General features: G+C 35.7%; 1 protein-coding gene across 1 annotated transcript in view; it reads right to left on the bottom strand.

The window, feature by feature from the left end:
• Window positions 1–13,231, bottom strand: part of LOC122105626 (T-cell receptor-associated transmembrane adapter 1) — a 30,531-nt gene extending 17,300 nt beyond the window's left edge. The window contains exons 1-2 of the mRNA XM_042676945.1: window positions 13,068–13,231; window positions 2,960–3,070 (exon numbers count right to left, since the gene is read on the bottom strand). Of these exons, the coding sequence (XP_042532879.1) occupies window positions 2,960–3,070; window positions 13,068–13,074 (118 nt within the window). The 5' untranslated portion in view covers window positions 13,075–13,231. The remainder of the gene's footprint in view (window positions 1–2,959; window positions 3,071–13,067) is intronic.
• Window positions 13,232–24,160: the final 10,929 nt, after the last annotated feature.

The following is a 24,160-nucleotide window of genomic DNA, read 5'->3' as shown; positions in this document are numbered from 1 at the left end:
AGTAACCTTAGACTGAGCCTGATCTTCACTGTGTTGATAGAGTTACTTGGAGTCTGTACCTGAATCTAAGTAATTCTATCCTCCTCCCCCACAACCACCAAAGTTGTAAAGTTCGATTATGACATAACGACTTGTACATCTCATTGTTGCAATGGATTGGGTGGGGGGAGGGGGCGGGGGCGGGGGAGGGATGGGAAGGGGAAACAAAGGAGGAGGCTACAATGCTTGATAAGAAATGTACTCATTACCTTGCCCATGTAATCGTAACCCCTCTGTACATTATTTTCACAATAAAAAAAAGAAGAAGAAAAAAGTAATTCTATGTGATTTCCAGGGCTTGGAAATGATTCTGTAGGCTCATTTGACATTGGTCAAATTTTCTAGAGCAAGTTTAAGTTAGACACTTGGACTCACACTGCAAACATTATGTAACATTGTGAATTCATTAGAGGGTAACTGCATGTAAAAGCTGGGTCAGCTGATGCATTGCACACACTTGGAATCATGGCGCCTTCCGATAAAGGCCAATTCCTGTCCATTCTATTGAAGAGGAAAAGTTGGCAGTATCAGTCTTCCTGGTCTTCCTTCCTACACCCTGGGAGTGTTAGTTCACAAGTGTTCTAGTTGTCTATTGCTTTTCTTTTCTTTTTCTTTTTTTTTTTTTTATTGTGAAAATACTGTACAGAGGGGTTACAATTACATGGGCAAGATAATGAGTACATTTCTTATCAAACATTGTAGCCTCCTCCTTTGTTTCCCCTTCCCATCCCTTCCCATCCTCCCCCCACCCTCCCACCCCATCCTCCTCCCTCCCACCAAAGTTGTAAAGTTTGTTTTTGACATTAGGACTTGTATATTTCATTGTTGCAATGGATCCACCTGTATCCCTAGTTAAACGATTTGTTTTTTTCCCTTCCCCTCCACAAATTATACCAACATCAAATACAGTGAAAGCAGGGGTTGGTTATACTGTGGGGGAGGGACATACAAAGCAACAAAGAAATAATCTTATAAATGTGTTAGAAACAATCGCATGAAAGAAAAAAAAACATTTGAATACATATCTTAGGGTTCATTTCCCTAACATTAACTTATCTGTCATTTTCTGCTTGATTCAGACATATGCTAGTTATTGCAAATAAGGGAAACCATGGGACCTATGTTTCTTTGGGCCTGGCTTACTTCACTTAATATAATTTTTTCCAAGTCTTTCCATTTCCTAACAAATGGGGCAATGTCATTCTTTCTGATGGAGGCATAAAATTCCATTGTGTATATATACAATATTTTCTTGATCCATTCATCTACTGAGGCCCCCATAAACATGCAGGAGTTGCAATCCTGATATCAGATAAAATAGACTTCAAATTAAAATTAGTGAGAAGAGATAAGGAAGGTAGCTACATACTAATTAAAGGATCTCTCCTTCAAGAGGATATTACAATTCTAAATATCTATTCGCCAAACAATAGAGCACCCAAATTCATTCAAGAAACACTACTTTCCCTCAAATCCCACATAGATCCAAAGACATTAATTGTTGGGGACTTTAACACACCATTTTCCCCACTAGATAGATCAACTCGGCAAAAACTCAACAGAGAAACCGCAGATCTAAACAACTGCATAGATTTACTAGATTTAACAGACATCTACTGAATATTTCACCCAGCAGCATCAGAATACACGTTATTCTCAGCAGCACATGGAACATTTTCCAAAATAGACCACATTTTAGGCCACAAAGCAAACTTGTCCAAATTCAGAAACATTGAAGTTATACCTTGCATTCTTTCAGACCACAAGGGAATAAAATTAGAACTCAATACCAAAAGCCACCAAAGAAAGTCCTGTAACACATGGCGGCTGAACAACACACTGCTGAATCACTAGTGGGTCATGGAAGAGATTAGAAAGGAAATTCAAATGTTCATGATATTCAACAAAAATGAGCACACAAATTACCAGCTCCTTTGGGACACAGCAAAGGCAGTACTCAGAGGCAAGTTTATAGCTCTGAGTTCCTACATCAACAAATTGGGGAGATCTGAAATCAACAATTTAATGAGACATCTGAGCCTCCTTGAAAAAGAGCAGCAAGATAAACCCTAATCCAGTAGACAGAAAGAAATAATTAAAATTAAATCAGAATTAAATGAATTAGAATAAAAAAAAACATAGAAAGAATCAACAAAACAAAGAGTTGGTTCTTCAAAAAATTAACAAAATTGACCGACCCTTAGCAAATCTTATCAGAAAAAGAAGAGAATACACCCAAATAAATAAACTCAGAGATGAGAAGGAAACATCACCACAGAAACAACCAAGATTCAGAACATTATAAGGGAATACTTCTCAAAACTAGCAAATATTGACAGGCCAAAACTAAACCAAGATGAGTTAAAACATCTTAACAGGCCCATATCAAGCATTGAAATAGAAACAGCAATAAGAGACCTCCTGTCTAAGAAAAGCCCGGGACCAGATGGTTTTACAACGGAATTCTACAAGGCCTTCAAAGCAGAGCTCACACCAATTGTCTATTGCTTTTCCAGGCTTCTTCTATGCTGCTCACAGTGCAGATGGGTCCTGAGAAAGTTGAGTAGTTTGAGTGGAGCCTTGAGGAGCTGCTCTTCACTGTTCTTACCATGCAACAAGGGAGAACCTTCATGTCTATAGGCACTCCAACATAGATTGTGATTTCATGGTTAGTTCAGTTGGGGAAGGATGATCCCTTTCGAGTATGTACCCTAAGTCAGAGTTAAAGCTGAATTTGGGGGATATTTTCTAATTCAGAGAAGTTTCAGAATAAAAAGAAAGCACCAAATAGATTTCTATAGACAAAAAAGTAACCTTTTAGAGGACATTTACAAAATTGTCTACTTCAGTAGATTTTTCCAATGACTTTATAGTACCCACCCAAGCAGGTACTATATAACTATTTGTCAAAATGCCTTACCTTGTCGCTCCTTTTCTATGTAGTGGGAAATATTGAAGGTCAGTGATATAATCAGAGCCAATCCCAAGAGGGCTAAAAGTCCCCAGAAAAAGAAGGGGCATCCAGAGTTTCCTGCAAACAATAACAGACACACCTATGATATATTAATGATGCCATATTAGTTTTGGTCACAAAACCATTGAAATTATTTATAATGATGGACAAAAGGCTCCAGGAAAATTCATTAATATTGACAACCAAAGGTGTCTTGAAAATTTCAAAGTAAGTGTTGGTGATGTCCTTAAATTTAGTACAGGCAAAAGGAAGCAAGAGTTTTTTTTGTTTGTTTGGTGGTTTTGGTTTTACATTTTTGGTGTTGATAAAATGAAAATTAATTCAGTCTGGGTAATAAAATATGGCCAGTGGTGACTACAAAAATAGTTCAAAAGTTTTTTGTTTGTTTGGTGGTTTTGGTTTTACATTTTTGGTGTTGATAAAATGAAAATTAATTCAGTCTGGGTAATAAAATATGGCCAGTGGTGACTACAAAAATAGTTCAAAAGTTTAAAAAGAATTCTTATTATCAAGACTCATATTCTACTACACTTTCCCATTCACCTCATTTTTAGTCCAAAATTATATGTAATTTCCTTATTTGCAGAAAACTACCAGTTCCCTTCCACTGATCCTAGCAGTGTGAATCACAGTAACACAATTTGTTAGGACTGATCACAAAGAGTTTTTCTGATATATTTAGAGCTCCATTAATGGACAAGAGAGAATTCATATTGCTTCTTTTTCCCCTAAGGCCTCTCTAGTTTCATTTCAGAAACATAAAAAGGAGCTTATGGGCTTTGATCTGTTAGTTGAACTTGACAATTCAGTTTTTTCTACAGAAATGTGATTATTAAGATATTAGCTTGATTACAGATACCTTAGTACCCCTATCATCATATGACCACATTATATGCTGACCCCAGAAAAGTAACTAGTAATCCAATATTATATCTTCATATATTCAACCAATATATAATAACATCCTGGATCAGATTTATGTCCTATACTAGAAAATTAAAGATTTGAAAAAAAAAAAGGGAAACAGAAGCAAAAACTTTGCTCTCAAAAACTCAAGAACATCTAAGTTGGGACATAGATGTTAAACACATAAGTAGCATTGCATCGGGCAAATAGCTTGAAAATAACTGCAACAGAGATCATAATTCTTCATGTCCAGTCCCAATTCTCTCATTAAATGAGGCATATGGTGCTAATTAGTCCATTCTTATTATTGAACTTAGTGGATTGGGGGATTCTTTATTATGTTAGTACATTATTTTAATGGCTGCCTAGAGCTTTACAGAGTTGTTATAATAATTCTAGCCATTTGTCTAAAATAGACATGCTAATTTTTTTTAAAAAGTAATAATGCAGAAAACACTACTGGTTACTTCATGCTCAGCTTTATCTATTCATGAAGTTCCTAAGAATAGAATTGTTGTATCAAATGGTAGATTGAGAATATTTAAGACAAGTGTTAAGAAACAGATGGCTCCCTACCCTCTTGTCTTCTCCTTTCCCACACTGATATTATCTTTTCCACCTGGTTAATTTAACTGTAACTGTGCTAAAGGAAACCAACAAGCTGGCTCCCTTCTCAGCTAGGATTGAGTTTTCCTCTCTTCATAGTACAGAAATAAAAGAACGACCTGTTATTAGAGATTCTTGCTCTTTTATTCTTTTATTTATTTACTGGTTACTTAATTTGTTTATATTAATTGTACAAAGGGGTTTTGTTGCAATATTCCAATACATGTATATAATATACTTTGATATACCATTCAAACATCTATGATCTATCTAAATGCAGTTCTAAATTTATCCCCATAATAAGACAATTTGAGGGCTCTCACTATAAATTCTACTGAAGTTTATCTCAGCTATTATGTCAAGTTATTCAGTCAGCCAGGCCTAGGCACACTCTTCCTCTATACTCACTATGTGTGATGACATGTAAATTGATTTTAATTGCTATGAAAAGGCCAGATGTCTTCCTGTTGCTGTTGTGATGAGCTCATGTATTGTGAATGAAAAATTCAATGACACTAACCCCACAGAAGAAATCCCTTCTACAGTGAATAGTACATGGCAGTACAAAGTGACCTCTTGTGGTTTTTGCTGGATTATCACTTTATTACACATATGATAAACAAATAAAATGTTATCTGACTGCTTATATTATCAGAAAGACTTCTGCTCAACAATGGGACATAAGTAATTAAATTTTGGTGGAGTCAAAAGTTATATGCAGAATTTTGACTGAAGGGAGGGGTCAGTACTCCTAACATCAACCTCCAAACTTTTCCATGTTTATTTTGAACGTATTTATTAGCATTTATCAATTTTATAATCGGGCTTCATTATGATGATTTCCATATATGCCTACACTGTACCCTGATCAAATTCATATACTTTTTCTTTTTCTTTTCATATCCTTTTTCTCTGTCCATTGTTCTCTGCTCCACTTCTTTAAAAATTTCAGCTAGTCTCATTTTCTGTTTTCATGTGTCTATAAAGTACTCCAGTGATGTTTAAAAAACCTTCTCCACCCTCTCTGTCCACTCTTCCCCCTTCTGCCAGTACCTACCTCATCAAAAGAATCTGCTTTACTCTCCTGTTATTCATTTTGTACTTTGTATTAATTGTACAAAGGGGTTTCATTATGCATCAATATATTATATTTAATCCAGCTATTTTACTATTCTCTCTTTCCCCATAACCACATTTAGAAATCGTCATAAGAAGAGGCATAGGATTCAATTATGCCAGCAATATTGTTTACTCTTCCATCAGTAATTTCTCACAGTGGTTTATATCTGCAACCACAATACCCTGCAACATTCTGCTGTATGAACTTTCCACAGCTTACTTAAACAATCTTTCTTATTAAATACTTAGGTGGCTTCTATGTTTTAATTATTATAAGCAAATGTTTCAATATTATGATGAATCTTCCATAGCTAAACTAGACATAAGCCTTAATTTTTAGGTTAATGTTTTTGAAAAGAAATGACTGGATCCAAGACTATACAGAACTTAAAAACCCTTGTTCAATATCTTACTATTCAAGGTTTTAAAGATTAAAAACAGTTTTTGTTGGCTGGGAATGTGGCTTAGTGGTAGAGTGCTTGCCTATCATGCATGAACCCCTGGTTCAATTCCTCAGTACCACAGAAATAGAAAGAGCCAGAAGTGGTGCTGTGGCTGAAATGGTAGAGTGCTAACCTTGAGCAAAAGAAGCTCAGGGACAGTGCCCAGACCCTGAGTTCAAGCCCCAGGACTGGCAAATAAAAAAGTATTTCTTAAAGTTTTAATACATTACATCTTCTCAGGTTAGTCTGGCTCTGTTCCAAATTCATTCAATTGCTACTGGCTTTAATATTTATTCTGAGCTCAGTTAATTTGTACTATATTAAAGTCTACTCCTGACCAACCTACACCTTCTCATGCTACACTAAGCTCAAATGTTCTCCTCCATGGCTTCCGGAGAAAGTTGTCCCTTTTAGTTTTTCCTGTAACCTATGACAGAGGTTGTTCTGAAGAATGTGACTGTTTATTATCTCTTTTTGGAACGTAGAGGACATCATACTTTTCTTTCCTCATCAAAAATTATTTTCAGCAAACACTACTTTAGAGTTGTTGACAATCTTTTGGGAGTTGCCTGCCTACCAATTATCTGCCAGGCACCAATCATTTTTGAAGCACTTGCTGTTTTCTGTAGATCCCACCCCACTTGTCAAGGCCTGATATCTCTATATCTTTGCCACTTTGCTATTTCCTACAGCAGTTACACACACAGAAATGGTTGTGCTTTGAGTTAATGAAATATATTCCAAAAAATCAAACTTCAAGGAAGCAGAAAGCCCTAACCTTATTTTTAAAATTATACTAAATCTAACTATGAATCATACTATCAATTTACAAAATTATTTTCTAAATGATGTTTCACTATCTCCATTCCAATTAAAGAGATCATTGAAGTAGCTTATAGCTCATTAATAGCTATAATAGATATAATATATAATAGATATAGATATAATTTTGTCCTCAGCTACTAAGAAACTACAAAGCACCTTATACTAAAAGCTTTAAGGAAAGCCTTAATAATTGCCCTGAATATGTCAGTGATGCTAAGGTAAGAATTCAAAACACTCTGCACATTCTTTCAGGGCTCTGCTTCATCATTTACTTAAATAGTAAATTGCTTTACATATGCAATTGGAGACCTTTTGAAGTATAAGCATTATCTAACTGGAAAATGGTTTAGACATGGTAGGTGTAGGTAAGCATGACCATCAGTTTCCCTGTGATTTTTATTTTATTTTGTTTTATTTTTGCTGAACTCTGGGCCTGGGTGCGGTCCCTGAGCCTCTTTGTGATCAAGGCTAGTGCTCTACCATTTGATCCACAGCACCGCTTCTGGCTTATTCTGAATGGTATATTGGAGATAAGAGTCTCATGGACTTTTCCTGCTTTCTGTGATTCTCAGACCTCAGCCTTCTGAATAGCTAGGAGGCATGAGCCACTGGCACCTAGCTTTGCTGTGATTTTAGGAATCTGTAAAACCTAGTATTTCTGTTTTCTGAGAATTTTTCCTTAGTAATATGATTTGAGCTTTAAGTAAAAGAATTTCCATGTAGAAGCTTCATGACATTGTTTCAAACTTTTTTGATTATGAACAATAAATCCTCTATTTTGAAAAAACAGATTCTGAAGAATATATATAAATTCTCTCTCCCTCTCTCTCTCTCTCTCTCTCTCTCTCTCTCTCTCTCTCTCTCTCTCTCTCTCTCTCTCTCTCTCTCTCTCTTTGCCTATAATTCTCCATTTTCAGCATAAACATCTCTACATCCCTATGGGTCTCCACTTAATACAGAGTACATCTTATAATATTAGGTGCACAGCACACTTGGGACTATTTTCCCCCAAAGAGCAATATTTAACTTCATTATCTATGAATAATAATTACATTCATTTATATCGTTTTTACCAATTTAAAAGTAACTCCCACGCAATTTGTATTTGGCTATTTATCTGCTAAAAAGCCAAAGGCCTTGAGAAATTACTAGTAAAGCAATGGGAATGATTTTCATTAGGCAAATCATGATTTAAGTTTCTCTCCAGCTTTCAACCACCAGAGGCTAATAGTGGTGCATTTAATTATAAGACCTCTGACTTTCTGAAAACCAGCAGTAATTGGCAGGTACTATGTTCAGAGTTCACAGTTGCAGGTACTCTGGAAAGAAACCCAAGTAAGCAAGTATAATGGCTTTCTGCTGGCAGTTTTGATTCATACAGAAGCCTTTATTTAAACAATTAATAAGTAAAATAATAAATATAGTGCTTTACTTGCTTCAAACTACAGACTATCATTGACTAGGACAAGCATATGCATTTATAGTACATAGTCTCTTTTAATGGCCTCCTTTGGCCTCCTTTGTATTCCATGAGTGTGAATATTTAATTTAGGTACCAAGAAGTTAAAGAAAAAGATTAATAATATAATCATCATAGATGTGTGTGTGTGTATGTGTGTGTGCACGTGCGTGTGTGTGTATGTGTGCACAGTGGTCCTGGCCTTTAACTCAGGGCCTGGGTGCTGTCCCTGAGCTTTATTTACCCAAAGGTAGTTCTCTATTGCTTGAGTCACAGCTCTACTTCTGGCTTTTTTTGGTGGTTAATTGGAGATACGAGTCACATGAACTTTCCTACCTGCCCTGGCTTTGAACCACAATCCTCAGATCTCAGCCTTTTGAGTAGCTAGGACTCATACATTTTTCTTTTATAATAGTTTTTACTATCGCATGGTTTGATGCATGGTACACTATCACTATTCCAATACTTTCAACTACCATTGATGAGCACAGCACTGTCATCAATAAAAGGTGTTAGAACAACATAGATTATCATAGGAGGGCCCTCTCATCGTAGTTCTAGGATTTCAAGTAAATAACATTGATTGCTGTAAAATCCACAGCCCATTGACTTGAAATGAATGGTCTCTTACAAGACACAGTACTTGAGATGTGAATGGTATGGTTTGCACTACAGGCTGTGATAGAAACAAGAAAAAGAGCAGTGCTGGCTCCGCAGTGACTATTTTTAAACAAAATGAGAGGTTGGAGTTCCTGTCTTTATCTTTGTGGCTCGAAGGCCTCCTTTTTCTAATACATCATGATGCCTCCAAGTTAATACCTACTGAGTCTAACCAAAGAGACCACACAGAAGGGAGTAAGCAGGGGGGAAACAAAATTTAAGAATAAGTTAAGATTTCTCCTAGGTTATACTCCTTGTAGCTGTTGCAATGGAACTTTACTTTGAATTTCTTAAATTCAGAAATCCTATTGTGATTGACATGCCACCAAAATGCCAACTGTAGATGAACCTTTTTTTGATCTGTATTTAGTTGCACTCTTTTATACATCTACTTACTGTTTCTTCTTAGAGAGGCACTTTGGAAGGATTTTCTGATGAGAGCACAGCTGTGTGAATCTTTCATCCCCCCAAATACTTAACTATGTTCTATTTGAACTTCTATTTGATTCCTCAATTTTTTAAAAAAAAATTTAATTTAAATGTGCTAGATCTACTGTGACTCAGTGCTTCTGATCTGTAATGCTAGCTACACGGGAGTCAGAGATTCAGAGGATCACAGATCAAGGCTGGCTTTAGAAAAGTTTATGGTACCCCATCTCAGCCAATAAAAGCAGAGCACAAGGATGTATTCCTGTTATCCCAGGTATTTGAAAGTGTAAGTAGGTGGACAACTTTCCTAGTCAGTCCAGGAAAAAAATTGAGACCTTATTTTAAAAAATGAACACAAAAAGGAGTCTGGCTCAAGTGGTAGAGTACCTACCCAGAAAGCATAAGCACTGAGTTCAAACCCCAGTACCACCACAAAACAGAGATAATAAAATGAACATTTCAAAATGCACGGAAAATTATCCAATGAGATAAGCAAATTGTGAGCATATGCCTATTAGAACTGTGACCTTTATGCAACAATATTTCCTAGATTGACTTTTCTTGAAAATCATTGCTGAATATTATTTAATTATATGATGATATGTTGTCTTTGGCCAATTTTTAACTTAAGAACACCTGAGTTTAAAATGTAATTCATAAATTAATCCTATTTAGTCTCTAAAACAAGGATTGCAGGGAAAAACTGGGAGAGCATGAGGGAAGAGGTGACATTGCCCCAAAATAAATGAACTCATAGCTGGGCACCCATGTCTCATGCCTATAATCCTAGCTACTCAGGCTGAGGCCAGAGGATTGTAGTTGGAAGCCAACCCAGGCAGAGAAGTCCATGAAACTCTTATCTCCAGGTAACTACTCAGAAAAAGTCAGAAGTAGCACTGTGGCTCAAGTGGTAGAGTGCTAGCCTTGAGCACAAATTGGCTCAGGGACAGCACTCAGGCCAAGTTCAAGTCCCAGGACCAGCAAAAGAAAAAAAGAAATGTACTCATTACCTGACTTACGTAACTGAAACTCTTCTGTATATCACCTTTATAATAACAATTTAAAAAGTATAAATCTTCTCAAAGGAAAACAGAACTGGATAAAAACATGAGAAACCTCTTAAAAATGTCTAAACTGAATGGTGAATCGTTTGAATTAGGAGTTGTTCTCAGAGTTTCATTAGCTCATACTGATTTTATGTGATAGCAGAAACAGTAGGAATTATAACACCAACATATTTACTGATGGTATCATGACAACAAAAACAAAGGCAGGGAAAAAAAGGAAAAATATGGGACTTGTCATTTCATATGCTTTCTGCAAATAACCATGCTGTGTGTTTAAATTTATTATCTTTTTTATTTTGCCTATTTAAATATGCAAACTTACCATCTATTTCTTTTCTTTCATATTGAATTTGTCTTTGTTTTGTTTTGGCTTCTAAGATTTCTGAGGCTTTGAGGTCAAAATCTTTATATTTGCAAGTTGTCTGTGGAACTGTTTTTTGTTTGTTTGTTTGTTTTTTAAAGCTTTTTATTGTGAAAATACCATACAGAGGGGTTACAATTACATGAGCTAGGTAATGAGTACATTTCTTATCAAGCATTGTTGCCTCCTCCTTTGTTTTTCTCCTACCACCCCTGCCCTCCCATCTCCAAGATTACACTCCCCCCCCACCCCCTCCCCATCCCCCCGCCCAAAGTTTTAAAGTTCGTTCTTCGACGTACGACATAGCATCTTGCACCTCTCATTGTTGCAATGGAGAAGTTTAGTTTTATCCTGTCTCTCCTAAATGTAGAGTGGATTACTTCTGCCATTGCCCCTGGCCTTCTCACCCTGCCCAAGCTCCCTATCATCCTAAGCTCATGGCAGTTGCACATGGTACTGCTGAGCCTGTTTCTTGCAGGAGACTAGCAAAACAGAGGCTAGCTTTTTGTAATTTGCTAACATATGAACTTAGGAGAGAAATGTGAAAATTATATATTGGCTTACTTTCCTTCTGTGATTTATAAATCAATTGACTTTTAAGATCCATAAAACAAAATACTGATAAGCAAATTCATAGAAATTAAAACACGTGGTATCTTTACCGCATAACTACCTCTGTATAAAGTAATGTTCAATTACTATCAGCACAATAATTAGGCAAAAGATACAATCAGGCAACTCACAAATTCAGGGATTTTAGGCAGTGTAAAAACCCCTGCAGAATATGTTCAATGCTCAACCACACTATGTCAATTAATGTGTATTCAACAATGTTGAATTTATGAGATAGTTGAAATGAGACTAGTCTGTTGACAAGCAAATTATAATGAGACTGAATTGGCATCACTCTTGGAAAGACAATTTGGTAATAGTGAGACTTCGTAATACCATATTCTGTAATTGCAGTTCTAGCTCTTTCCTCCAAATAAGCCTTAATACAAAAACAGCTATAGAGTTGTTCATTTTTCTGTCATTTAGAACATTAAAACCCTGGATAAAACATAATTATCTAGCAATAAGAGAATGACTAAGTAAATTGTAATTAACACAATAGAGACCATGTTGTGCATTTATTTAAAATGATTAGGCAGAAGTTATAATCAAAAAGGAAATGGCTGTGTTATAATGTTACTGAAAAAAGCTGGGTGCATGGTTTTATCTACATTATTATTTCAGTTATGCAAAGCAAGCTGTGTGGAATGCCTAGAAACAAAAATTGGAGAAAATGGGACAAAGCATTTTGCATTTTTAAGGTGATGGAAAAATATATATGATATTTTTCTTTTATATATCTCAAAATTCTATTCTACATAATGTGAATTTTTTTACAACAAAGACATATTTGTTAAAGCAAGAGGGATACAGGAGGAATGAGACATCAACTTAGCTTCATAAAAGAAAATTGGTGTAGGTCTAGCCCTTTCCAGAACTCTTGTTCTAGCCCAAGCAGCTGGATTTTCACCTGTTTCTTGCTAAGTCAGTTGAATTGACTCCTGAGAATTGGATTGAGTTTCAGGAAGACACTACAGCACCTAATTTCTAAAGAATCAGAATACAGTTATTTCCCAGCTACTTTATATATAAACTAATGAAAGAAGAACATGCACGGTTAACAAACAATTCTTTAATAATCACAAGGACTGGGGCTGGGAAGGTGGCTCAGTGGTAGAGCGCTTGCCTTGCATGCCTGAGGCCCTGGGTTCACTTCCTCAGCACCATATAAGCAAAAAGAAAAAAGCCGGAAGTGGTGCTGTGGCTCAAGTGGTAGAGCGCTAGCCTTGAGCTGAAGAGCTGAGGGACAGCGCCCAGGCCCAGAGTTCAGGCCCCATAACCGGACCCTAAAAAAACAAAAAATAATCACAAGGACTTGAAACAGCATAGCTGCTAATGAACTTAACAAATACAAATAGCTTTATGTTATCAAACACCATTCACATTTTTTTCTTTCATGAAGAAATACTTACACCCCCTAAAGTATTTCAAAATACTTTCTAATTATTCTAAAAGTTACTCATATTTAAAAAATAATTGTGTTATTTATTTTCCAAATTGTTTTGAAACTAAATAAGTGAACTTTAAGGCATAGAAATAGAACACAAACATTAAAAATGCCACTTACCTGACATGCTTTTTCCTCCCTAGAAAACTTGTTAGGTAGCCATAAAGCAAAAGGATGAACTCAGAATTCTCACAACCAACTTTTTTTCTGAGTAGTTTCTCTGCTATGTTAGAAGCAACATGGAACTAAAACTTAGCCTTATAAGTACCTCAGATTTCTCTCTCTCTCTCTCTCTCTCTCTTTCTCTCTCTCTCTCTCTCTCTCTCTCTCTCTCTCTGTCATATTTCTTAAAAACTTTTTGTGTGTACTTTGTTCAGTTACAAACAGGAAATGTGGTGATGTACGCTTCTAGAGTTTAGATCAGAAACTAGTAGACTTGAATTGTGTTACATGGGAAGAAAAATCCCCCAGAGTATCTGTACTCGTGTATTTGAATTTTTACCAATACCTGAGTCAAATTTAAAAATTGATAATGAAATCAAAATCTGAAACCATTCATAGGTTTGCAGACAATCCAGGTATCTTTTTTCACAAGCAAACTCACATGCAAATAAAATAAAATATATGAAACCAGTGAATGACTAGTTTGCATCCTCTGGGTGTGCTTAGCTATTTGTTATTTTATTTGAGATGTGATGGAGGGAAGAGAATTAATACTTTCTAGATTTTACTTAGTATCAGATATTTATTTTACCACCAAAAGTTTAGATACCTCCCTTATTTCCTACCAGCCTTTATTCCTGCCAGCATGATACTTCCTTCAAGCTAAAGCCACCTGGGAAACAGACCTTACCACTACATTGGATGTTACCGTGCGTAAGTATGTTAGAATTAGTTAAAATCCTGAGCCCTACTGAATCACGATATTTGGGATAGAGTTCTAGAATATACATTTTAATAAGTATCCTTGGTTTCTGTAATTGACAAAGAGACAAAGAAAAAGTTATTTCCAATGACTCATCATGAAAACATCCTTATTCTCTAACAATTTTAATTGACACAAAATATTTGTACATATTTATGGGCACAGTATAATTTAATACACATGAAATATGGATGATAAAACTAAGATAATTAGCATTTTTATCTCCTTCAAGATTTATCATTTTTATGTGCTGGAAAATTTTGAACTATTTTTTTTCCTAGTTATTTTGAATTACATCATAAATAGTAGACTTTAGTCACCTACGGGGCTATAGAACATAAAATTAATCCCATTTATCCAAATGTATTTTGGCTTTCATTATCTAGCCTGTGTCTTTCTTTCTTCTCTTTTGCCCTTCCTAGCCTCTAGTGACCACTATTCTTATTTATATTTCTATGAAATTAATTTTTCTAGCTTCTTTTTTTGTTGTCATTTTCATCTCCTGAAGTTCATTTAGATACAAGCTAATTTATATGACCAGAGGCACATAGGCATTTTGTCTTTGTGTTCCTCCTCTAAAAGTTTATTCCTTTGGTCTCACTGTGTGTGAATGCCTAGAGTCCTCTAACTTTTCAAGTTTCTAAAATTGAGTGAGAACGTGTGATATTCATCTTTTTGTACCTAATTTGTTTTAATGTGATGTCTTTCAGTTCCATTAATGTTGCCGGAAGTGGCAAGATCATTTCTTCCTAAATTTTATATTTTATGCAATCCTGGACTTGAACTTAGGACTGGGGTGCTGTCCTTTAGCTTTTTCACTCAAGGCTGGCTTTTTCTCACTTGAGCCACAACTCCACTTTGGGGCTTTTTGGTAGTTAATTTGGAGATGAAAGTCTCATGGACTTTCCTGCCCAGGCTGGCTTCAAACTAAAATCCTCAGATTTCTGTCCTTTGAGTAGCTAAGACTAGGCATTATTTACCATTCCTTGACAAGATTTCATCTCTTAATATATGGAAAGCATGCATTTTGAAGTCAGGCATTAATAGCTCTTCCTGTAATTCTATAGTTAATTTGAAGATTAAGCATGGAAGGATGGTGAAGGAAGTGACTTTTATGTCAGTATGGGGAGAAAAGCCTGAGACTCCATCTTAGTGGAAGAAGATGAGGATGGTGATGTAGTATATGGCTGTCATTCCAGCTATAATGGAAATCTAAAATAACTTGACAGTATCCAGGCATTTGCCTGGGCAGGAAGTGGGATTCTATCTCAAAAATAACCAGTACAAAAATAGGCTGGAGATCTAGCACAAGTTTTATTTATTTTTATTTATTTTTTTTAGCACGAGTTTTAGAATGCTTGCTAGCAAGCACTTGGCCCTCAGTTCAAATCCCAGTACTACCAAAAATGAAAAGAAAACATACATCTTATATTCATGTACCACATATTCTTTATTCATCTATCAGTGGATATTTTACCTAACTCTGTATCATTGGTATATAAGTAATTTGCATGTCTCTTTGAGAAATTTAAACATATGAGATAGAATTCTTTTATCTATGGAAGTGGCTAAATACTAGCAGACTTTTTTGCACTTCATTCATTTCTTCTCAAAATACACCTTGTGAATAATTGAATAAGTCGATATCAGACACCACAAAATTCGCTTGAAGACTTTTTTTTGGTAGGTTGTGAAGCTTGAACTCAGGCCTGGGCACTGTCCTTGAGCTCTTTTTGCTCAAGTCTAGCAGTCTACTACTTTGAGCCACAGCACCATTTATGGTTCTCTGGTGGTTAATTGGAACTAAGAATCTCATGGACTTTCCTTTCTCAGCTGGCTTTGAACCATGATCTTCAGATGTCAGCCTCATGAGTAGCTAGGATTATAGATGTGAGCCACCAGCACCAGGTGGTGTACTCTTCTTCAAAATGCTTGGTCTTAACTCTTAGACAACAACTGCTTCTAAAACAAATAAGTGTGAAGAAGAAAAGTATATATTATTTTCACTTGTGTAGACATAACATACCTTCAAGTTCCCATAATTCCAATAATGTTGCTGCAAATGACAAGATTTTACTTTTTAATGGTTGAAAAGCATAAGGTGTACCCATGTCTACATTTTATTTATGTTTTCATCTTTTAATGAATATTTTGCCCCAACTCCAAATCACTGGCTATTTTAAATATAAAATAATATTTTAGATGATACTTTTTTATATACAACACATATAAGAATTATACATACTCATTATAGTAATTCTTACAAAAATGGAAAACAGTCTTTTTTTTATCAGATCCTTTTCTAGACTTATTGACCAGAGAACTTATTGTTCAGCATCGAGTCATTAGCAGAGTGATGAGTTCTAAAAGCAGGGCTGGGAAGGTGGCTCAGTGGTAGAGCGCTTGCCTTGCATGCCTGAGGCCCTGGGTTCAATTCCTCAGCACCACATAAGCAAAAAGAAAAAAAATCCAGAAGTGGCGCTGTGGCTCAAGTGGTAGAGCCGCTAGCCTTGAGCTGAAAAGCTGAGGGACAGCGCCCAGGTCCAGAGTTCAGGTCCCACGATTGGACCCCAAAAAAATAAAAAAATTAAAAATAAATAAATAAAAGCAGTCTGGATGCCCATAGGGTAAGACTTCAAAAGAATAGCAGTGTCAGGTTCATCTTAGAGCCAGAGCACAACTGACAGTTCAAAGTTTATATCTTAGAATTAGATGTGACACAGGGATGGAAACTTCTGAAGAGTAGAATCCAAGCAGACATCCAAGGAAGTTTGAATACCCAAGATATAAGGAATGGCCCTGTTGGCCAGGTGGCCCTGAGAGGGTAAATGGAAAGAAAGAGAGAAGGCCTAGGATCACCAGGGCCTTCTTTAGGTTACCTAAATAAGGATGTATAACATGGGCACAGCAGATAGGTGTCTACTTACCAACTAACACATACAGAAGACATTTAAATAGCAAGAGGCTCAGGACTGGACTCTATCAACTTATTAGAGAATAAAGAAAAAAGGAAGAAGATGCCCTTGTTCTGGATAAGTCAAAAAGTTAATTCCCAGTAACAATAATAGTATTCACAAGCTGAATTTGAATGCAGAGAAAGCCAAATTCTGCAAGAACGACTTAAGCAAAATTTTAGACCCATTTTCATGGCTACCCCAAGAAACATGGCTCTTAGGAAAGCCCTCCTTCCAGATGAGACCCAAAGCAAACCTACTGGCCTCAAAGAGCCAGGTAATTAGATTGTACATTAATATTCAATCTGAAAGGATGATTGAGATTGCCAAAATGGCAAAAATTTAGGCTAAGAAATCCAAGCCATGTCACAATTTTCAATTATTATAATATTTTTGAAAAATTGTTTTCATTTTAATGTTTGTCATTCCATAAATTTAGATTATAATGAGATATAACAAGACTGCCCAAAGTCACCGAGAAAAGTTGTGCCTATGCATTAGATAGATCCATAGATGTTTGAAATTTGCAAGGAAAAAATATAGCTGTTTATTAAAAGATGGATGTCTGAGCACAAAGAGACATTAGCAGAATATTAAAAAGCTTATGGATATGTTTGTTATGAAATATACTAGTGAGCGCATTCAAAGATTTGAATAATGGCTTTGTGAGCCATATTCAAATAATACATAAACATGAGGCTTCTACACTTCTTAATGAGATGGGTTATCAAAATCAAGTTTACAAGATAGCTAAGCTAAGCAGAAATGCCCTGGCAAGCTTGAAATATACTGGGACTGTTGTATTATAGTTTTTTTGGTCAGTCATGGAGCTTGAACTCAGGCCCAGGTACTGTTTTTGAGGTCTTTTTGTCAAGTCTAGCAGCCTACTACTTTGAGCCACAGAACCACTTCCGGTTTTCTGGTGGTTAACTGGAAATAAAAGTCTCATGGATCAAGTCCCATGACCGACCAAAAAAAAAAAAAAGTCTCATGGACTTTCTTGTCCTGGCTGGCTTTGAACCAGAAAATGAAACATGTAACATAATGGAAGCTGCCATTCAAAGTTCTACACTCAGAAAAATAAGTTACCCAATGTAGAAGAGGCCAATTTTTGAAGTCTATTTTCATGGTCATTTATCATTTTAATCATTAATCTTTACTAGTAACATATACATTTATGTATGAACTCCAAAGAGTTCTAATAAAATTCAAAATGTTGATATTTAGGTTTCTTTATTGGTCAAAGTGTTTCTAATAAAGTACATTCTGAATAAAAGATGTTTCTTCATTTTTATTTGTTATTTATTTTATGTTTTATTTATCTTAGTTTATTTTTGTTGGTCCCTGAGCTCTTTTTTGCTCAAGGCCAGTACTCTATTGCTTTGAGCCACAGCTCCACTTCTGTTTTTCTGGTAGTTAATTGGAGAGAAGATTCTCACAGATTTCCCTTCCTGGGCTGGCTTTAAACTGCTATCCTCAGATCTCAGCCTCCTGAATAGGTAGGATTATAGGAATGAGCCACCAGCACTCAGCTTGCTTCTTTATTTTAAATGCAGTTTAGGATACCTTTGTTTCATGGAAACAAACCTTACTTCTCTGTGTACTTGTATTCTGTTCAAGCTTTCTCTAATCATACTAAAATTAGTACCAAGAAAGCAAATAACTTCATGACAGGAAGAGCGAACCCTATGCTTCCATGTATACTGTTTAAGATGTGGCATTACATTTGCCGAGTTATATTTGTAAAGTTGTAGAGTTACAGTTGCACCTGATTAGACCACATTGATGATTTGTATTTGCACTGAATTTAGACAAGGCTCTTCCAGAAAATAGAATTCCTTGGATGGAAAAGGGAAAAAAAAAACAGCCAAAAGCAAGAGTACAATATATGGATCTGGAGTCAGGGTCTTGGGTGCTTTTTACTACCTTTGTTATTCTTCACAGAACTAGAATTCTTGGAAAACCAAACATTCAAACAAACTAGAGGATAATAAAAATTCAGAAACAATAGAAGAGAAGGCCTAATAGTGATATGGCCTATCCAGGTTTTCTGGATAATGATTTGCCCCATTACACTGATTTCTATATGTCATGCTAAAGGGACACATAGCAAAGCTATGAGAAATTTTGTTCTTATTTGGAATACAACTGAGTTGAACAATGTAAAACAAATTTATTTACTGTAGGACTTCTCATAGCTTAAGTTAGCTGATATGCAGTTTCTCAACCCAAGTGTATATAAAACTATTTCAGAAAACTATTGCACAAAAGTAACATCCCTTTATTTTGGATCATTTTGCAGGACTACACTTCTAAAGTATAAATTCTAGGGAACATTAGTACACTCCATTCAACTGGCTGTTAATGACTGACTTCCTCCCACAGTCAGGGATTGGCTTACTTGACAGTATAATATCAGCTTTACCACCTGAATATGAAGCTTCACTGTTAGATATGGATTTCTTTTTTTAAAAAAATGATAAAAAAGGCCTTAGGACAGGTTAACAAAATGAGCAACTTCAGAACAGCTTATTTTGTTAATTTAGTCTTATATTACCCTCCTCCAAATAAGATATGAAGTAGATTGTATTTTGATTAAAATAAGAGAGAACTGGGGCTCAACTATTCTAGCTCAGCGAATTCTAGCTAGAGGACTCTGAGAACTAGGAATGTACAACAGAAGCAAGGACGACAGTTAGGTGTGGTCTGGAAACAATGCAAACACTCATATGACTGAGTTAAATGGAAAGACTATTTACAAAGGTAGACCACTCACCAGGGAAAATGAAGTACTTCTGGGTTTACAATAGTGGGAGCCAATGACCATGCATACCTTAAAAGCATCAAAGGAATGTTAGAGACTGGACCCCAGTGAGATAATACCTTGAGAGTGGGCATCCTAAAAGGATACGTGGAGTTTAGTAATAAACAGACAACACAGCTGTTGTCAAGCTATAACCAGATAAGAAGGGAGCTGTGGGAAAAACAATTTTGTTCTTTCCCCCACCCATTTCCTTCATTGGCCAACCCAGCAGTTGGAGGGCAAGGCAGCCCTGATGGTGTGGCCCATAGAAGTCAGCCTCCATGACTCCTAACATGGGGAGGAAGAGAGGACAAGCCTTTGAGTAGGGAGTACAGCCATTGAACTTCATTTTAGACAGGAGCTATCTGTGCTGCCAGATACCAACTGCATAATTTTATCAATAGATCCACCACCCAAGGAACAATAGGGGAAATAAGTGCACTGTATTTTGAGATTTTTTAACCAAATTCAGCAGAGAAATTATATTGATTCTCCAATTAATAACTTAAGTAATATGATGCAGGTTCTACATTAAAGATTAAAAAATAAAATATAACCACAGATTGTATAAAAAGGATGGGAAGAAGGATATGATAAAGGAAAATTTCCCAGAGCTCAGGAAAGATATGATTTTTTTTTTTTGCCAGTTATAGGGCTTGAATTCAAGACCTTTGTGCTGTCCCTGAGGATCTTTGTGCTCAAGGCTAGCACTCTATCACTTGAGCCACAGTGCCACTCCTGGCTTTTTCTAAGTAGTTTATTGGAGATAAGAGTCTCACAGACTTTTCTGCCTGGGCTGGCTTTGAAGCGTGAGCCTCAGATCTCAGCTTTCTAACTAGCTAGGATTACAGGCATGAGCCCCTGCTACCCTACTAAGATATGAATGTTTTAAACAAAAGTTTAAAAGGGAATTAGGAAATAATGTTCATATGTCCAAAGATGAATAATTATTTATCATTAATATAGTCTAAATTAAGAGCATGTGAGATTTTACACCTCTTCCTGTAGTTGTTTTCTAAAGTCTAAGATTACATCAAATTGAAAGTTTAGTATAAAGCGTCAACATGCCAATGCTAAGAAGCACACTGCAAAAAAACAAACAATAGCAATAACAACAAAAACAATCTAATCAACCTGCCTCAAAAGCATCAGGGTCAAGAACAACAAAGAAATGTCACTTCAGTGTTCCTGATTAAAGCAGAGTAAGGAGTCATAAAAAGCAAAGGTAAAGTGTGATACTGTAGAGATACATTAGTTTAAATATTCCTCAAAAATAGAAGCACAAGAGAAATATACCTGGTAAATAAATATTGAGAAATTTTGCTAGTAGCAGAACTTAGTTCACAGAGTGAAAACAGGCAAGTCTGTCAGGCTGGTAGGGATACCACAAGATTATATTCAGAGCTACTGGAAGAACTGGTGATAAATTATTGTGAGTGAATGAAAAGACTGTGAATGAGTGCAGATGTATGTGCACTCAGATGTCTGCTTTCCTTTTTCTCCCCTGAATTTATTGAAATTTAGAAGATTATCTAAAACAAGAATTGTAAGGAAATTGTTTAGCTTGTATATGGTTATCAAAGACTTGGCAACTCTTATCTCAGTAGCCAATAGATTTGCTGAGGTAACCAGTAGAAATATAGAAACCTGCTAACTCACAGGACCTGCTTGATGCATAAATGCCTCTCCACATAACCACAGAAAATGCAAGTTATTTTCCAACATACATGGAAGAATCTCTAACATGGAATCTGTGGTAGTCCATAAAGCAAGTCTTCAAAAAGTTATAAGGACTTAAACAATACCTTTTTGTAAAATTGATATGGAATTACATTATAAATTAATGATAGGTATTTGGGAAATCTTCAAATAAATTGAACTTAAATGGGAGACTTCTAAACAATATTAGTTAAAGAAGAAATCATTGAATAAACTTCAAAATATTTTAAATGGAAACAAAGATACAGCATTAAAAATAAATAAGATGTGGGCCAAAGCAATGCTCAGAGGGAAATACATAGCATAAAATAGCCAGGCCTAGTGATGTGCAGTCTAGAGAGACTGAAGTAGGAGCACTACTTGAGCATAGGAGTTACTAGATAGCCAGGGAAAGGAAGCAAAATTCTGTCTCTAAATAAACTTATTAATAATTCTTATCAAAAATTAACTAGCCAGGCACTGGTGGCTCATGCTTGAAATCCTAGCTACTCAGGAGGCTGAGATCTGAGGATCTTTATTCAAAGCCAGCCTGAGCAGAGAAGTCTGTGAGACTATCTCCAATTAACTACAAGAAAACCAGAAGTAGAGATGTCGCTCAAAGTGGTAGAGTGCTAGCTTTGAGCAAGTTTGCTCAGGGACACTGCCCAGGTCTGAGTTCAAGCCCCATGACTGACAAAAATAAATAACTAAAATGATTATGTAATAAAGGAAGACAATTAAAAACTTTAAATTGATAAGCAAGAAGGATGAAGTAAATCTCATAGCAGAAAGATGAAAATGAAAAGACCAGAGAAGAAAACAGAAGGAAAAATCAGTGAACGCAAAAGCTTACTTTTGTTTGTAAAGACTAAAGAAATGGATAAGCACTAAGTAAAACCTGTATAAAAATTAAAATATTTACAAGGAAATATTTATACCTACAAAACTAGAACAACTTTATACCTACAAAACTAGAACACATTAATTAGATAAATTTCTGAAAAGATACCAATTATCAGATTTAGAAGTAATAGAAAATCATAAAAGCCTATACAAAGTGAAACACTTAAACTAGCAATTAAATATAAAGGAAGAGGGAGATTTCTGAGAGATTTTCTACTTCATAAAATTCAGTATTATTACAAACTTTTACAAATGCATGTACATCTTGAATTACTTATGTGATTAAAAAAAGTATTTTCTCTGGTATCCATTAGTTGTTCATAGTTCAGTTTAACAATCAGCCAATGAGACATGTTAGTTTTCTATTTGATTTTAAGAAGTCATACAGGGAACAAGCTAGTCCATGTATGGCTGCCAATAGGCGTCACATAGCTCTGGTTGTATTCTATCTTGCAATGCTCCTATCATTCTGCTTTACAGGACATGTGTGACCATAAGAAATGAAGCTGTGATTGTCTCTACTTTTTGGGTGACCATCACCTTGGCATTCTCTTATGCTTTGATTCCTTCCCAGTCACAGGTCCTCTCTGGTTTATATGACCAGTCTAGGGAAGGTGGGCTGACTGTACCTCGTTAATGATAATTATTCATTATGAAGTCTCAATAAGGAGATAGAGTGTTTGGTGCCATACCTGCTCCTTGGCCAGATTGTCTTTCAATATAGATCTGCTTTGAATTTCCTGAATGTTTCTCCACTATCATTGCAGATTATCCTGAATAGGGGTGAAATCTACAGGCTGTCTTAAGACTAAACAAAAGGACAAGAAATAACCACAAACTGGTTCTAAAATCTAGACATAGCCAAGTACCTATGGCTTATTCCTGTAATGCTATTTACTCAGGAGGTTGAATGGAAAGGATTGAGATTCAAGGCCAACTTGGACATACACAGTAGACCTCTTCTCCATCAATAGATGGGTACAATGGTATGTGCTTGCTACCATGGCTGCATGACAAGATAAGATTGAGATGATCATAGTTTCAGGGGAGTCAAGTCAGAACAGTTTATAAAATTCCATCTTAATAGAAGAAACTAAGTATGGTGATATATGCCTGTCATGTCAACTATGATAGGAAGTGTCAAATATGGAAACGATGGTCCAGGTAAGCAACCTGGGAAAAGTAATATCTTGTCTCAAAAATAGTGAGCACAAAAAAGAGTTGGAGGCATGGCTTAGTGGTGGAGTAGCTACTCTGTAAGCATGAGTTCAAATCAAAATATTGACAAAAAGAAGTCTGGACAAGTATACACTTGTCAAGGCTAATAATAGGCACATTGTTAATAAAACTGGTTTTCTTTCTATATTTAAATTTTACTTCTTTGTTATTTTCCAATTTATACTAGTTAATTTTATATTTCAAAATGCAATGTTACTTCAAAAAAATTCTTTATAAATAAAATCAAGTGTCCATACAATCGGGGAAATGAACAGCTGGCACAGATGGTGAATGTCTATCACACTTGCTAATGTTGAAATGACACAGAATTTCACAGAATTACATTTTAACTTTAATCTTGCTTTGTTTTGGAGGCAGAGTCTCCCTGGGTAGTCCAAGCTACCATCTTGCTACCTCCATTTCCAGAGTGCTAGGATTATAGGAGCATTGCTACTGCACTTGGATATATTTTAGCTTTAGCCTTAATTTTTTTTTACTTTGATCAAATTTACATCTCTATTTCTTTTTCTTGTCTGCATAGTTCTCTTTTGAACCAACTTTTAATGGGTTTTATAACTATATTTTCATATATACACATAAACTACTTTGGTCATTATCATCCCTCCATCATCTTCTTCTAATTTCTACCAAAAAGTTGATAGGAGGAACTTGTAGGTCAATGCAATGATTAACTAATAATATTCTAGCACTT

The sequence above is a fragment of the Dipodomys spectabilis genome, unplaced genomic scaffold (genome assembly GCF_019054845.1).
Source record: "Dipodomys spectabilis isolate Male_0828 unplaced genomic scaffold, ASM1905484v1 ptg000032l, whole genome shotgun sequence".
NCBI lineage: Eukaryota > Metazoa > Chordata > Mammalia > Rodentia > Heteromyidae > Dipodomys > Dipodomys spectabilis.
Note: the sequence above shows the minus strand (reverse complement) of the source record. Positions and strands in the feature narration are given on the sequence as shown.